Source organism: Nuphar pumila, chromosome 15 (genome assembly GCF_984573655.1).
Source record: "Nuphar pumila chromosome 15, dmNupPumi1.hap1.1, whole genome shotgun sequence".
Classification (NCBI taxonomy): Eukaryota; Viridiplantae; Streptophyta; class Magnoliopsida; order Nymphaeales; family Nymphaeaceae; genus Nuphar; species Nuphar pumila.
Window position 1 is genome coordinate 36,031,410 of NC_143263.1, and position 18,359 is coordinate 36,049,768.

The following is an 18,359-nucleotide window of genomic DNA, read 5'->3' on the forward strand; positions in this document are numbered from 1 at the left end:
CTGCCTGAGAGTTGCATCCACTCAGAAAATATGACTATCTTTATCTGGCATGGGTGTTATATTGGCTGCATTTCACCCATTACCAGGAAGAGAAAAAAACAAGACAAAGATTATAAATGACAATACGAATCCAAACATGCATTAAATAAAAAACTGAAAAAATATGCATATGCCTGCAACAAAAGGAAACAAGCCAACCATTTAAAGCATACCTCATTCGGTTTCTCAGGATGTAAATAGTGTTGAAAGAAATGGTATTGTGAACCCTTGTCAGGGTACCTACATCAATATCTGAAAACTAAAATCATATTTTGGATTTAAAGGCTTGTTAGATGAAGAAGATGCAACAAATATCAAGAAACATACAGGCTGTAGTCACAATCAAATCCAGCATATTCATTGAAGTGATTTGCAATGTCATATCCACGATAGCTGTAAGATCCATACTCAAAATCTATGAAGTATAACTTATCTGAAAGAATGAGGGAAAAGGTCAGTTCAGAATCAACTGAATCACAGAGAAAGAAGATCAACATAAGATGACAAGAGACTTCTGGGTCAACATGGACCATCCAGGATGCATGTTATTAGTCTAAGTGTGAGACTACCAACAAATTGAAATATGCTACAAAATTTTACATAGAAATAATATGCTCACAACGTGTTAATAAACCCTATTACAATGTGCTTTCATTTTATAATCATTGGGATGACTTCCCAAGCATCTTCACCATCAAAGAAGGTTTAAAAGGCTGACAACCAGAATGCAAGTGCCTTGATTTTTCTGTTTTTCTTTTTTTCTTCTTTTTCTTCCCAGTTGTCAATGTTTATATCATCATAGAATCAAACTATGCTTGTTAAAGAGTTAGAAAGTGAGGTAAAAATATCACAACATAACAAATGCGCCCAGAACAGAGTCAAAGAATTAATGCTCCTAGAAATAAATGTAGATAGTGTTTGATGTATGTAATTACAGTTTATCTGTTTATGTTTAGTCTAAGCAGAAAAAAAATTTGTCCAGATGAGTACAGATGATTTCAACTTCAGTATACACATTTGGGACAAGTACACATAAATAGACTATAATTAGAAGCACGTAAAGATTATAATATGTTCATATAAACATTAGACACACGATTATTTCAAATAAAAACCTAACAAAACATGTATCCATCATTTAAGATGTTGCCACAAATAGTCATTCTAGCCAAAAACATGGCTTTTCTTGCTACTAGTTTAATCATCCGTCTATTTATAGTCGGTTCATTTGTGTACTCATACAAGCTTATATTTTTGGGGAATATATTCAATTATATCTATTGCTAGTCAATACTTTCTAATTGCATATGCTTGATTATGTTCATTTTCAGTATGGCAAATTAATGTTTTTGCTAATTGATCCTAACCTCAACTTTACAGTTAACGTAGAACAGCCCCTAGGGAGCTCAATTTCTGAGACCTCTCAATTGAACTGCCATAACTTTAGCATCCAACCATCGCATTTGATCCTCCAGTATATGGCTGTTTTCTTGGTGGTGTAATTATGCTATCTTTTATTAATCTAGGCAACTAAATTTGTGTAACATAGGGATAACTTGCACACAGCCACTAGCTCCTTGCTTTTCTTTTGGTTTGTCCATTATTCTGCAATTCTCTTCTTTTTCTAATTTTTCATTTTATAATAAAAATTGCTTTTGATTGGCAACTTTTCTGTTTCTTGGCACCATAATTGACAACAAATTATGATCTACGTCAGAGGGACATGCCATTTTGATTGTGTGTCCCTGGTGACACAAGCAGACACATTGACATGGACACAGACATGTAGACCATTATTTTAATATTTTTAAATAATGTTTTATTATATTTTAATCTAATTTCAATAAAAGCCATGTTTAATGTTAAAATATTCAAGAATTAGTTTTTTATTGATTAAAAAAAATCCATGTCCTCATGCCCCATTTTTGAAAAAAAAATTAAACTTTCAAGTTGAATCTGAAAATCATGTTCTCGAGTCCACAAATCATTGTGACATAGATTATGATATGTATAATCTTGACTAGGATCATTTATTGCTAAGTTGTATCTTTCACGAATGCACTATTGTACAACTCACAATGATCTAACCTAGATGACTCCTAGCAAGTTAATAAGTCTGCAAGCCAGGTCTAATGATAGTTCTAGACCTTAATTGTGCTTCATATGGATCAAAGCATCTCAGAAGGCCACTCTTGACACTTGCATAAATTGCTTACATACAGCACATCAAAAAATACACTGCTTGATTTATATTGTCAAGAATTTAGCATACAGAAAATGCACAGTAATGTGGATTCACCGTGCAAGGAGGGTATTTTCTCATTAAGGAAGCAAATATAATAATGATTGTTTTGGTAACCTGAAGGAAGGATCAGTTCTTAAACTGGGTCCAAATCTTAGTGAGTTGGCTGAAATTGAATCAGCAACCCCACCGCATTCACATGGTTTGGCCCTTAGCCACAACCTTCTTATAAAGAATATCTAAATAAGAACAGCCAATAAGTAATGCACAACATAAGCTCAACAAAAGATAAAAGTTGAATGGTGATATATTAACTTCTATACCCTAAAAAAAATGGACAATTTGTAAAATCCTTAGATTAATGTTGCAACCTCTTACCTTCATCATCACTGAGCATCAAGTTTCCAGCAAGCAAATCATTATGAGCAAACACCACAGGAGCATTTAGACGGTCTGTTAAGGCCTGTTAAAATTGGACCAAGTAGACAAAACATTTGAGTTGCATGAGGTAATAATGCCCAGAATTCTTGAAAAGTTCAAGTTAGAGATCTTACGTACAAGAACTAGAATAGCAATAATATAGAACAAATGGAGGCTTTAAGACTTATGGTATTAACTTAGCATGTTACAAATGGATGCATCATCACTTAAGAAAAATTTGGGATTCCTGCATAAAGGACAGGTTTAACCTGAGGTTACCAGACTAAGAAGCGGAAGCAGAAAAAAAAAAAAACAAGTGGAAGCGAGAAGCAAGATATTTTAAAATTTATAAGCGGGAAGTGAGGAATCAATTTAAAAGCAAAATAGGAATAAAAAAAAAGTGATATGGGATCAAGTGGGAAGCAAAATACTAATCAAAAGAGAGGAATAAAAACTAAAAAAAATGATTATTCTTAAATTTTGTGATTTTGTAGTGTAAGAATTAAATTTTTCTCAAAATCTAAAAATGATGGTTGCCAATTTAAAGAAAGTATATGAGAAGTGTGCAGGAAGCGTGAAAGGAAGAACATGGAAAACATGAAAAGAAACGTGAGAGAAGCGCATAGGAATCATATAGGTAAACAAAGAAGAAACATGTGGGAAACATAAGAGAATCGAGATTCCTATCATGTTTTGAAAGTGAGGAGTTTCGCACTTTCGAAGCGAGTTTCCGGGAAGCACGCTTCCCGCCTATCTATGAAGCTTCCGGTAACCCTAGTTTAACCCCGTCGTATATTTTTAAAATATAATGGTAAGAACCCCAAAACAATATCTCAGAGAACCGAGTTTTTTTTTCAGTCTAGTAGATGTTTCCTCTCTCCTTTACAGTGTCAGTATTATATCGTATTGTATGATACAATGTGATATATCGTAGTATCAGTGCAGGAATCGATACGATTTAAGTAGTAAATTGTATTCGATACATTTTTTTTTTACTTCTTCAGCACCAGAAAAGTGGCGACCAGCCACTTATGGGGGGCATTTTTTAGCCTTCAAGGGTCATTTTAACCCTGTTTTTCATGTTCTCCCTCCCCAAACCCCTTTTCTAAGCTTACCTACCCTTTTGAGATCAAATTCACCGTAAAGATTGGAGAATTTGCTAGATTCGAGCCTTGAAGTGTGGTTTGCATCAAATCTCACCCATTTCCATCCTACCCAACCTTTTTTGGCTTCTAACCCTCAAATCTCACCCATTTTCATCCTACCCCACCCTAGAAATTAGAGCTTTTGCTAAATCCGAGACCTAGTAGTGTGATTTATCATAATCTGCCCATTTCCATCATACACATTTTTGTCCCTCTAACTCTCAAATCTGAACCCTAGAGGGTTCGATTCAACATATTTGGAGCATAGCTACATAAAGAGACCCAGCATGGGATCATTGTCCATCAGTTTATGAAGGAAATAGGATGTTGAACCGGTGTAATTATTGTAAGAGGTAGATTCATGGAGGCATTTCAAGGATGAAGCATCATTTAGCCAGCACAAGGAAAGATACAGTAGTACGCACTTCTTCGAATTTGCCAGATGTGAAATGGTAGATGCATGAGATTTTAAAGGAATCTTAGAGGAAGAGGCAGAAAAACAAGAGGCAGTAGAAATTGAGAGCTACAATATGTCCGAACCTTGGGAAGAACTAGAAATGCCACTTAAGCTATATGGAGAAGCGACATAGAGTGTAACCGGCCCACTGAAGAAGAGTTGGAGTTTTTACTGTTAAAATGTAAAACACACATATATATATAATAATATTATTATTATATATTATTATTATATATTTTTGCATATAATATTTTTTTTCTTTTATTTTTTCCTTTTTGTTTTATTATCTAGTTTGATTAGAACTAGATAATAGAATTTGGTCAAGTTCCGGTCGGAACTTGACCAAACTTCTAGTCGTTGGAACTAGTCCAACGGCTAGAATTCTAGCCGTTGGACTAGTCCAACGACTAGAAGGGAGAGCTCCTTATGAGCTCTCCCTCTTGCTCTTGTATAAATAGGGGTGCAGCCCCTCATGTAAAATTACTCTCAAAAATGCTTTTTAAACATTTCATTTTATGAATAAATTCCTTTATTATTATCTTTTTCCATATTTACCGTTTTGTGGGTTTTGCTTAAAGTGTCTTTTAGACACATCACTTGCGTGATTCTAGTGCTTTCTTGGAAGAGCACCATTTCATTACATGGTATCAAAGCTACGGAATTATTAGATCTTGAAAAACTTCGACCTCGATTTCTGTGCTTCTTGTGCAAAGGTGTGTTATCACCTTGCTCTTACAAAAAAGTGTCTCGTCACTTGGAGAAAAAGTGTTTTATCACTTGCCGGAAGAGTGTTTTACCACTTCACTATCGGCTACAAGAAGATTCATTTGAAGGACTTTAACGACATTCTATTGTATTTCTTCCTCTTCTCCTCTATTCTTTTTCTTCTTTCTCTTCTATCTTTTCTACTTCACACCCTTGTAAACGATGGATGACAATGATAAAGTCACCATCATACCCATGAAATTGAATGATACAAACTATGTAATGTGGGCTTCAATCATGAAGCACCACATATGGGGAAAAGGTTTATGGAGAATCGTGGATGGTTCCGATTCGGAACCATCCAAGCTATCCCTCACCAACAAAGAGGGTGATAAGGAACTTTCGTTAACGGAAGAGGAGAAAAACAAGGCTCTAGCCTCTTACGAAAAGAAATGGAAAGACTGGAGGATGGGACATGCTAAAATAATGTCATGGCTTATTAATAGCGTAAACATTTTTTGTTCTAGCCTTGCTAAGTTTGAACATGCCGATAAGGCATGAGAATACCTTAGAAATATGTATTCCCTTAAAGATATTGCACATATGTGCAATCTTTAAGAAAAAGTTCGGACAATGACTCAAAGTGACAAATCCATTCGTGAATATTATAATGAGTTATCCGAACTTTGGAAAGAATTGGCTCTTTTAGAGCCAAAATGACATGTTGCCCAGAATATCGAGCTTCGCCAAAAGCAACTCGATATGAAACACTTTTATCAGTTCGTAAATGGGTTAAGGCCGGAGTTTGAATCCACCAAATCGGCCCTCCTTCATCGTAGAAAAATTCTCACTATTGTGGACACTATTGAAGAATTAATAATGAAGGAAAATCGTCTTAGAAAGAGTACTACAAAATCTGATGATTCCGTTCTAGCAGTATCTAGACCAGGGAATCATACTCGCACTTATAAGCCACCCCATTTCGGGAAACATAATGGAGAGTTTGATAAAAGAAAAGTTATTTGCCACCACTGTCATGAATCGGGACATTATAGGCCTCAATGCCCAAAGCTAAAAAGGTGAGACGAGAAGAGGGTTGCATCTGTTGAAACTGAGTCTAAAGATCAAGATGCACCAGTTTTCATGGCTCAACCTATGTCACATGGGTGCGGGTGCGGGTACGGGTGTGACACGGGTGCAGAGCAATTTCAAAAAATTTGGACACGGAGACACGGCTATATATATATATGTATATATATTTTTAAATATATATATTATATATAACAATAATAAGACTCGGTCAAAGTAGTGCCCGTTAGGGGATACAGCTATATATATTTAAATATATAAAAAGATTGATTTTTTTTAGTTTTTATACGTCTTTTGCCCTAAAATAGAAAAAAATAGACTCGGTCAAAGTTGACCAAGTCCAAAATATAGACAGACTCAGCCCCGGTGCGTTGACCGAGTCCGACACTTGGTTGACCGTGTCCGCCCCGTGTACGAAGCCGCACCCGTGTCGGGTACGAGCGACGCGGGTGCGTCGACCTTTTAACCGAGTCAGTGTGACTTAGGGCTCAACTAATGGAGATTCTTCAACCTCTTCTCAAAGGGGTACCCTCTTCAACTGAAGCCTCAACTGGAGCGGCAGTCGCATCTGTTTCCGGTCCAGGTAACCTTCCTTGGCTTTTAGATTCTGGTGCTTCATTTCATATGACCCAAAATGCTAAATGCTTATCTGAATGTCTTAAAAATAACTCAAGTATATCAAAGGTTTTTACAGCAGATGGAACGTCTCTTGAAATAAAAAGAGTAGGATGTTTTGAAAGTTTTCAAAAATCCAAAAGTTTTTTTATTCCTGAAGTTAGATATATCCCAAAATTGGATTTGAATCTTTTATTTGTTTCACAAATTTCTTATTATGAATGTAATATATCCTTCTCTTTTGGTGGTTGCTGGATACAGGATCGCCAGTCAGGAAGCTGATTGGGGAAGGCCATAGAGAAGGAGGACTATATTACATGAATTTTTTGGAACTACCAAAGAATATTTTTTGTCTAAATGTTCATAAATTGGAAACAGAATTATGGCACAAAAGACTTGGCCATCCTCGTATGTCTAAAATCCAATACTTCCCAAGTTTGGGAAATTTTTGTAATCCTGAAAATTTTGCTTGTAAAGACAGCATTCTTGGTAAAATGAAAATATTACATTTTTCTAGTAGAACCTTTGTCTCTACAAAACCTCGAGTTAATACATTCGGATGTTTGGGGACCCGCACCAGTTATCTCAAAAGGCGGCTATACATATTATGTCATCTTTGTTGATGATTTTTCTAAACACACTTGGATTTATTTTCTTAAACATAAATCCAAAGTTTTTGCTCACTTTCAAATATTTCATAAGATGGTTACAAACAAATTTCAAAGTAATATCTCCAGTTTTCGCACCGATTCAAGGGTAGAATTTATGTCCGAAGAATTTAAAAATTATCTTAATCTATATGGCATTACTCATCAACGATCATGCCCACACACCCCTCAACAAAATGGTCTTGCAGAATGCGAGCATCGCCACATTATGGAAACCACTCGGACTTTGCTAATAGCAAGTCAAGTTCCAAAAGGGTTTTGGGCTGAAGCAGCTCTAACTGCCACCTATCTCATCAATAGAATGTCATCTTCTTCTTTAAAAAATATATCTTCAATTGAAAAACTTTATGATTTAACACCTGACTACTCTAGATTAAGAGTTTTCTGTTGCAAGTGTTTTGTATTTACAAACAAAAATGATAAATTCTCCCCTCGTGCAATCCCATGTGCCTTTTTAGGATATGCTGAAAATAAAAAAGGCTACCAGTGCTATGATCTTCAAAATGGCAAATTATATGTATCAAGAAATGTGTCTTTTCTAGAAAATTAAAGTTCTTTTGAAAGTGAAAAATCTAAAGATATTACTGAATATTCCTTTTTAATTTATTTAACTTCAAAATTTGATGAAGAGGATTTTGAATGTAACCTTGATAATGATCAAAGCCCTATTATCTTTGAAACTGATAGCCAAGACCTAACCAGTAAGGATGTTGGTTTGCAATATTCAAGACGAAGAGTTGGAGAACAACCCCCTCCATGTGCGTTAGAAAGGTTTTCTGAAGTTCCCCCTCGAAGGACTTCTAGAATTTCTAGACCTCCCGACAAATTTATTTCTTAAGACTCTTTTTCACCCTCATATAGGGCAGCCCTTGCATTAATCCAATCCTATGTTGAACCTTCATCCTATTCTGAAGCCAAAAATCATTATTAGATCTAATTGCTTATACTGGTGCTGATTGGGAAGATGATCCTAATAATAGGCACTCAACCATTGGTTTCTACGTGTTTTTAGGTGAATCTCTAATATCATGGAGGTGCAAAAAGCAGCAGAAGGTTTCTCTATCCTCCACAGAAGCTGAATATAGAGTCATGACAACCACCACAATGTAAGTTGTATGGCTCAGGCGATTGTTTGCTGATATGAGAGCTGCAACAACACAAGCTTCACGAATGTGTTGTGACAACAAGAGTGCAATCTACATTGCAAGCAACCAGACGTTCCATGAATGCACCAAACACATTGACATGGATTGTTACTATGTTAGAGAGGAGAATTTGCATGGAACCATTGATCTGCCATATGTTACGTCAGAATACCAAACCTCTTGCGGCTCCCCGATTTCATTTCCTCTTAGACAAACTTTCGCTCATTGTATCGTAAGTTTGACAAAGAGTGTTAAAATGTAAAATACATATATATAATAATATTATTATTATATATTATTATTATATATTCTTGTATAGAATATTTTTTGTTTTCTTTTATTTTTTTCCTTTTTGTTTTATTATCTAGTTCGATTAGAACTAGATAATAGAATTTGGTCAAGTTCCGGTTGGAACTTGACCAAACTTCTAGTCGTTGGAACTAGTCCAACGACTAGAAGGGAGAGCTCCTTATGAGCTCTCCCTCTTGCTCTTGTATAATTAGGGGTGCAACCCCTCATGTAAAATTACTCTCAAAAATGCTTTTTAAGCATTTCATTTTATGAATAAATTCCTTTATTATTATTATCTTTTTCCATATTTACCCTTTTGTGGGTTTTGCTTAAAGTGTATTTTAGACATTTCACTTGCGCGATTCTAGCACTTTCTTGGAAGAGCACCATTTCATTACATTTACGACAACAAAAGGGCAAGGCGATGGAGGTGGGGACAGACAGCAGTGGTACTGGACGTGCACCATCTCGTGATGGACCTGGTGGTAGTAGTACAAAAAGGAGGGGAGCAGATAGGGGATTTACGAGTACAGGACATGGGATTGGCACCTATTTCCTACCTAGGACAACACCTAGAATCCAACCCGATACACGTTCTACCATGGCCCCCAAGCAAATGATTGAGCAAACATATCTAGTAGTTGGGCATTTTTTTATGAGACTTGCACACTATTCAACGTTGCAAACTCATATCATTTTCAGGCTATGGTTGATGTAATAGCCAGTATAAGAGTTGGTTACAAGATGTCCTCCTATCATGCATTGAGGGGGCAGGATTTTGAAGCAAGTTGTTGCAAAAGTGTGGTGAGTTCAGAGAGTCTTGGAAGACTACGAGCTGCACCATCATGGAAGATGGGTGAACGGATAGGCGACAACGAAATCTGGTAAATTTTTTTGGTTTCTTATCCTAAAGGTGTTATATTTTTTAAATCCGTTGATATCTTTAATAATCAAAAGACGACAAAGGAGCTGTTTGCGATTTTTAAAGATGCAATGGAGGATGTTAAGCCTGAAAATGTGGTCCAATTCATAAATGATAATGTAGCAAAATTCAAATTTGTTGGATTAAAGTTGCAGGAGGAATGTAAATGCTTTGTTTGGTGTCCATGGGTAGCACATTGCATTGATCTCATGCTTGAAGATATTAGTGAGATGGAGGGCATTTCTGAGTGCATTGAGATGTGCAAAAAAGAAACAAAATTCATTTATAATCATTCAATCATCCTAAACTTGATGAAGAGGTTTACCAAGGGAGTCATGTTGATACACCCTGCATTGATAAGGTTTGCTACAAATGTTTTGACTGTACAGAGCATTGTCATTCATTAAAATGAATTAAAGTAAATGTTTGCTTCAGATGAGTGGTTTGCAACGAGGATTGCGCAAAAACCTATTGGGGTTGAGATAATGGAGATAGTCTTCACCATAGAGTTTTAGAAGAGGTGCAATACGTTTTAGAAGATGACACTGCCACTTGTGAAAGTATTGAGGAGAGTGGACAGCGACGAGGCTCCAACTATACCCTACTTGTATGATGATATGGGCATGGCAAAAGAACATATTAGAGAAAAATTCAGCACATAAAAAAAAACTATTATATGCCAGTTTAGAAGGTGATTGATAAGAGATGAACTCTCCAGCTCCATCAAAACATTCATGTTGTTAACTCTTACTTCAATCCTGCCATCAATTTTTCCCTCACATTCGTATATGATAGGAAAGTACAAACAAGCGTTCTGAACTCCATTGAGAAACTTAATAAAGATCATAGTCTCCAAAGACAAATTCATTTGCAGTTAACCAAGTATTAACAAAGCGAGGGGGACTTTGGACGAAGGAATGCAATCCAATTGTGTAGCTCATTGCAGCCAAGTATGCATTTAAAATTCAATGTTATTATATTTAATTATGCATTTTTTTTGTTGCAAGGATTTTGATAGCAGTTTGGGGGCACCCTTGTGATTTTCCTTTATTTTTGTATTTTCTTTTGGGGGTGGGTTTGGATATCTCTCTCAGTATGAACTTGTGGATCTAATGATCTAAGTGAGTGTATGGGGTATTATGGCTTACTAAGAGGGATACAATGGTCTTTAGGGACAATAAGTGTTGCATGGACATTATTTGAATTATCAGGGGCAAGGAGGTCCTTCTACTTGACTCAATGCCTCACCAGTGACATTGTGGTCTTTTTACCTAGCTCAACGGCCCCTTAGGGGCATTATCATCTTTGTGCTTGAGGAGACAATCTCTCCTAGAGATCGTCCCAGGTGGAAAGGCCAGGAGGTATGGATTTCTATTTAAACATGTATGGCAACGTTGAAGGAGGCAATACATTCCTGAATTCTATTGAGGTTATTTGATGGGATTTGTCTCTTTCATTAAGAAAGAGATTGACTCCTTGGCTCTTGCCAAAGGAGAGTTCCTTTCATCCTTCCATCCTTCCAAAACGTGCATCTCTCTCTCTCTCTCTCTCTCTCTCTCTCTCTCTCTCTCATGCCTTCTTCAACCTCTGGGTGCGTAGTAGCACTTGGCTAAGATCTGTTATCATTTGGTATTAGAGCAGGCCATCCTTGGCTACTGGAGCGAAGATCGAAGCAAAGGTCCGACGTTCTCACTGTCGGATCTATCCAAAGCCATCATAGAAGCGAAGATCTACCTTGTCGAAAGCACAACAACAACCTCGAGATGAATTGGAGGCTCAGGTGGATGATGCCAATGATTATGCTAACCCAGAGATGAAGGAGGAGAAGAAGACAAATCAGAAGAAGAGGATCCATCATTGAATATCGTTTTCATTATGATTGAAAGATTAAGATGCTTCTTCTTTTGTTTTGTTGTGTAATATATAACTTTGATATCAAACATTCATGTTTGTGACTTTTGTTAAATGATTGTTAGAAGTGTTATTAGTATCGTATCCAAAGTTTTACTAATGCATGTTTATGTTTAGGTTCCGATACGCTATTTACAACATTGTTTCTTTCCACTCTCACCCAACTGAAACCACCACTTCTCCCTCGAAAGAGGAAAAATTGGTTGCAGTTAGACATCTCCTTTTCCAATTTCGAATTTATACAGGTGTCTATTCTTATGGTCTTTGACCTCCTCGTTTACTCTTTGCAGTGCACATGCTTTTGAACCTTCAAAATCTGAAAATTTGGGGTGGCAAGAGTAACACAGGGAACCATGACTTAGAATAGAAACAGGTTGAGTTAATAGGAACACAAATAAAAAAAAGTTGTTTTATTTTTAGTTGGAGGAATTTGAAAGAAATTAAATTTTCTTTTTCTTTTGCAAAAAAGAAAAACTACTCATTATATACTACGGATAAATCCTTTTTGTGATAGCAGAAGTCAAAAAGAGGTACATACAGATTCATAAATAATATATGGCCTTTATTAAACTAACCATGCTGCACAATGCTGATGCTCAAGTGCTATTTGGAACTAATAATTGGAAGTATATGCACCTAGGAGGCATTTGATCTCAATCCTGCAGTCCTACGCCTTGCAAAGAATGAGGTATATGCAGATGCCTTTTACTCTCTTTCCATTGAAAGTATTTTGCAAGGACTAATATCATGATTTATGAGAAAAAAGAAATCCTATTGTGATCTTGATTTCTAGCAGATCTTATTCTTTCAGGAAGAAGTACAATAAAGTAATCGAGAGCAGAATTCGTGGAGCCACCAAAAATTGCCAATTCAAAAGGATAGATCAATATGTGATACATGATAAAGAAAAAAAGACACTGCTTTTCAGCATAACCATCATCATTTCAGAAAACCTAAAGTATCATTCTATCATTGAAAGATAACTCCCGTAGAACATACAGACCTTTTGCATGCTTTGAGATATACTTTGTATTGTGAATATTTCACAGACCAACATTTTTAGCACATCAAACCCTAACATGCCAGTTCAAGAACCTGATTGGGTATTGTTTCCTCCCAACAGGATTCATATATTTTTCCTTCTCTCCTTTTCTCTCATGACCACTAGTGTTAAGCTTTCCTTTTGTAGCATAAAGCAAGCTGCCTCGGCCTTCATGTACTTTTCTTTAATTATGGTAGCCAGGGTATTTTAGTCATTATACCATGCCATGTGCTTCATGGTAGTATTTCAATATTTTAGTTCACATATTTTAATTGTTTATGAGCATTCAGCCTGTAATTGTGACAATTATATAACGAGCCTAATGAGATGTATATAAATGCATAAAGGGCATCCCAAACCAGTTGTTTGGGATCGCTCATTTGACTCGGCCATGTCCCTCGCCTATATTATCTTCTCTTTTCTTTTCTCCTTAATCATGCTCAGGTTAAAACCTTTATCTTATTCAGGAATACAAGAAGAATACACATATATCCCTCCAACTTTAAACATATTTTCAAACATGTTATTTAATATAACATTAACCATATCCACAAGACTTTCATATATTAATGCATGAATTCACAGGCATCTCTGCATGTACATGCATACCATCACTGAAACTTTGATCTCCATCAGGATAAAACCATAAATGGTGAATTGATTATTGATGAATACTCATAGGAGATCCACAGATCTGTTTTGAGCAAGAAAGATCCAAGAGGAAGCTTCTTAGTCTAGTGCAAGTATTGAGCTTTGGAGTAACATAATATTAATATATGGTAATATATGCATATTCTGCTAAAGGGTTGACAGTTTTCAACCACCCCAAGTTTATATGAGCACAAAAAAATCAGAGACTAACACTACTGCAGACACTTTAGTCGATTCCTGTATCACATGTGATCATACATATGTTATCTTGATTTCTTTATGCATGGTATGAGGTTTGTTTTGGCTTTTCCAATGTGCATTAGCCTGTATGTGATTGATAATTTTGCATTATCTGAGGTATTTGCATAGTTCTGCCACACTGAAGATTGTCACACTTCAATGTTGCCTAATAAAATGAATATCAACCCAAATTATTCTGCAAAATACAACATTATCAGAAATGAATTTATTCGAGAGAAGTAGGCAGTGTCACCAATATTTGAACTGATTTCATTGCAATAATGAAAGAGAAAATCAAATTTGAGTACATTAAGAACTAGAAATAATGTAGCAATATTGCATAAATGGTTGAAATTTATAAAAGCAAGCAAAAGCAAGGTTAATCAGGAACAAAGCTACCTTAAGTTCGTCAATCTCATCTCTGACTTTACTGAAGCAAATTGTAGCATATTTCATTTGTTTGTCATGATCATCAAACTCGAGAGCAGATGCTGCAAGTTGAAAGCTCAATTCAGAATTGGAGAGGAGACAAAACACATGCATCACACAAGGGAAGTCCTCAAATTATTCATGAAACATGCACATACTGTCAGTTGAACACCAACGCTAAAACAGGGAAGAAACTTCATCTAGTGAAGAAAGCACCTCTCTTGAAGAACTTGAAGATATCATTCCACAATTGTGGCTCTTTAGAACCTGGTATATCAATCTGATGGAAAATATGTAGCTGTCTTGCAATTTCAGACGCAAGTTTTGGCTTCCCCATGTCTGCAAAAAATTGGAGATAAATGAAATGATTGTTGCATGTTATATTATAGTTAACCTAACCAAGCCACTACGTACGAAGGACCAACGATGATCCCAACTTAAGTAATGAATGCCACTTGTGCATATATTGGGATTTGTGCACCACAATTTCTACAGAAATCCATGTCACTAAACTAGCTCAGAGAGTAACGACCAAAACATGCCTAATTACACACAATACCTAAGCACCAGCCTTGCATTGATAGACAAGTCCAAGTAATAATTGCTTAAGATAAGATGCCCCTTTCTCTACGGTCAAGTGTTAAAATATATGTATCAATACACACACACACACACATATATATATATATATATATATTTCTTCAAATACACCATAATACCCGATAGGGGTATTATGGTCATTTCACATAGTACCCGATAGGGGTACTTGTTTTTTTTCCTTTTTTATTTTCTGTAATTATTTTTTTCCTTTTTTATTTTTTAATTTCTTTAAGCCACTTAAGGGGCCCCACCATAGAGTCGTTGGGGCCCCCAACGGTCACAATTATGACTGTTGGGGGCTCCCAACGACTCCATGGGAGCCCCCTTTTGTGGATCTCCTTTTGAGGCCATGTGGCCTCTCTTCCTCTCTTTTCTTTTGTATAAATAGGGGTGAACCCCTTTGTATTTTCTTCATGCTTGAGCTCTCTCTCTCTCTCTCTCTCTCTCTCTCTCTCTCTTTCAATAAAGAGACTTTTACATTTTGTCTATCTCAAGGCTTGTGTATGTGTTGTCCCTTTGTGGACTTGGCTATTGTCTCTTTTGTTTGTCCATTGTAGGACATTGCAAGTGCTTATAGCACTCTTCGTATTTCCGCATATCTCATTACATCAAGATGGTGCAAGACAACAGGAAATTTCTGTTTTTGCTACACAAAATTCTTTAACAAGCCTCAGCACAGTTCAAAGGCCAAGTGATGGGGTACTGAATGCAATCAGACAGCCCTACTTCAAGAAAGGTTTAGTTATGATAACAATCCCCGATCTTTTACAATAGTGGGCATACATATTATGTGAAAATTAAACTAATCTTTTATTGTATGATTTTTGTTACAAGGCTTATTTCTAAAAGCCATTCTCCAATCTTCTTTAGTCTTGTGGGCATGCATATTATGTGAAAATTAAACTAATCTTTTGTTATAGGATTCTTGTTGCAAGGCTTATTTCTACAAGCCATTTTCCAATCTTCTTAGTCTTGTCTCTGTTCCTTTGTGTATTGGATCACACATACCACACACACATAGGGTCATGATGATTGCAATTCTCATCATCAATAAGATGTTATTTCTACATTGTTTACAACTCAAGTTAAGCTTCATCAAAATCAACTATTTTGAGGATGTAGAAAGTACCAATTAACTCCAATTCCCCCTCGTGCAATGAGACAATGCACATATATAGCTATCACATGGCTGGATGAAGACTGGGATTGTATTCAAATATGTCAACTGGGAGTGGTCTCCACGCCTCAGATCAGTGGCCATTGTAAATATCTTTCTTAGCAATGCCTCATTGCCATGATATCTTTCTTTTGCTTTGTACAGTTCCCTATTTTGGTGTAGGTTCCCAGCTGTAATAATTTTTTTGTAATGGGTAAGTCATTTTTTTTAAGATCTAAATATGCTAAAATTTAGGTCAGGGAAACATTTCTTGTTAATACTTGTAGCAAATGCTTCTCAAATTTGACCATACTCAAGATTGAACGTGCTTCAGGGAAAGTTGCAAGGGATCTTAATCAGGAAAATCAAAATGATGATCTCTACCAAAAGAATTCAATATGATAGCTAGCACAAAACACCTAACTGACCAAAGGACAGATGGAACTCAATGAATTCTTTTTAAGAGCTACGTTTGGAAAGAAGTTTTCTCCAACCAATCATTAATTTCTTTCAAAGTAAAAAGATACATATTGATGAGTTGTTCAACCCCATTGTAGAGTGTAGGAATACTGCTTATGATGGACATAGGTTTCAGCCACAACAAAATCAGTGCCCTGCCATTTGGCAATAGCAGAAGCATAAACATCAGCTAAAATTATTTTGTAGATAATATAATAGATGTTTAGAGAGAGATTCAACAAAAAATCACTCTCATATGAAATGTTGTATCATATGGTATCGTACGTGTGAAGAGACTTACAAATAATCAAGTTTTCAAATAACTTGATAATACATACATTCACCGAATATGCTAGAACAAAAATAGCATATAAATGCTTCACGACACAAATGTAAAAGAGTGCATAAAAAGCACTTTAATCTCAATATACTTGAGAGGAAAACCCTCTGTAAAACATACATTATGGGCATGGCCCTTATTTATAGAGTACATGCTCACTTGAGATAGCTGTTGGGCTACTCCCAACGGCTCTAATTAGAGTCGTTGGGAACAACCCAACAGCTTAGTCAATAGTCAAATATTGACTGTTGACTGTACATAGACAGTCAGCCAGACTGTACAGTGACTGTAAAAAACTACGGAAAAAATATTCATTTTGGACCCGAGTCGGATCCGGATCCGAAACCCATTAGGGTTATATCACCCGACGCAAGGGGGGGGGGGGGGAGTTCTTTTTAACGAAGGAGGGCCGCAGGGGCTTGCCGCTCCCCCCCTTGAGGGTTTCCCCGATTATCGCCCCCGAGCTCTTTAAGAGCATCGCAGGAAGGGAGGGTGGGCTCTCAGCGTCGCGCCTCTCTCCTCCTCTACCTCGCTCTCCTCGCGCCGACGCCCCCTTCTCGCAACCCCCGACGCTGCTGTGGCCGGCCACCTCACAGGTACGCCTGCATTTCTCTCTCTCTCGCTCTCTGCCTCCTTCATCTAACTCCCTCTGTGTCCATCGGAGGGCCGGCAAGAGGCCAACGCCCCCCCTGCCACGCTCTCCCTCTCTCTCTCTTGTGGTTTGTCGGAGGGATGGCAGGGGGCCGGTGGCCCCTGTCGCACCCTCCCTCTCTTTTTGGTTATCGGAGGGCCGACGGGAGGTCGGCAGTCCCCCTGTCATGCCTTCCTCCCTCTCTCTGTGTGCGGGAGGGGGTCCGGCAGGTGGCCCCTGCCTCCCCTCCCCTTCTCTTTTGGGGCCTGCTTGAGGGTCGGCAGGTGTCCGGCAGCCCCTGCCGCCCTTGCCCCCTCCTCTGTGACCTGTCAGGGGGTCGGCAGGTAGCTGGTGGCCCCTGCCACCATTTTCCCCCTCCTTCGATCTCCTCTGTTACCGGAGGGCTGGCAGGAAGGTCGTGCCCTCCCGCTCCCTCTATGCCTACCAAAAGGTCGGCAGGGGACCGATGACCCCTGCCGCACCTTCCCCCTCTTCCTGGCTTTGCCGGAAGGCCGACAGGAGGCTGGCGGCCCCCTGTCGCGCCTTCCCCTTTTGTTCTCTGCGCTGTCGGGAGGCTGGCAGGAGGCCGACGGCCCCTGCCATGCTCTCCTCCCTCTTCTTCACTGTTTCTGTTGGGCAGCCCCCCTGCCATTCGATGTCCATCAGCAGAGGCCTTGGCCCCTGCCGTTCGCTTTGTTCAGGCAAGTAGAGGCCTGGACCCCTGCCATCCGAAGACTGTTAGGCAGGGGCCTCGATCCCTGTAGTTCGCTATATTGTCAAGCAGGGGCTGAGGCCCCTGCCATTTGAAGTCAATCAGGCCGAGGCCCCTGCCATTCGAAGTCTGTTATGCCCCTGTCGTTCGTTCAGCTCAGGCAGGCAAGGGCCGAGGCTCCTGTCGTTCGTTCAGCTCTGTCAGGCAGGGGCCTCGGCCCGCTGTTCGCCAGGTTGTCAAGCAAAGGCTTTGGCCCCTGCCGTTTGTTTAGTTCTGTCAGGCATGGGCCTCAGCACCTGCCATTCGAGGTTCGTCAGGCAGGGGTGAAGCCCCTGCCATTTGATGTTTTGTTCGATATTTTTTTGGTAAGCAGGGACCTTGACCCCTGCCACTCGTCAGATTATGTATAACAGGGGCCTCGACCCCTGCCGCTCAGGCTCTTCGTCGACA

The 18,359-nt window shown here is 38.2% G+C and overlaps 1 protein-coding gene across 2 annotated transcripts in view; it reads right to left on the minus strand.

Annotated features, from left to right (window-relative positions):
- Nucleotides 1-18,359, minus strand: part of EMB1187 (Protein kinase superfamily protein) — a 45,740-nt gene that overhangs the window by 2,345 nt on the left and 25,036 nt on the right. Inside the window, exons 5-9 of one of the 2 annotated variants that reach the window (XR_016427843.1) lie at nucleotides 14,228-14,350; nucleotides 13,982-14,073; nucleotides 2,660-2,744; nucleotides 367-472; nucleotides 213-291 (exon numbers count right to left, since the gene is read on the minus strand). Coding sequence is in view for 1 of the 2 variants with exons in the window: in XM_089988514.1 (XP_089844640.1) it covers nucleotides 213-279; nucleotides 367-472; nucleotides 2,660-2,744; nucleotides 13,982-14,073; nucleotides 14,228-14,350 (473 nt within the window). In the remaining variant the exon portion in view is untranslated. The remainder of the gene's footprint in view (nucleotides 1-212; nucleotides 292-366; nucleotides 473-2,659; nucleotides 2,745-13,981; nucleotides 14,074-14,227; nucleotides 14,351-18,359) is intronic. The other variant, XM_089988514.1, reaches the window with a different exon arrangement.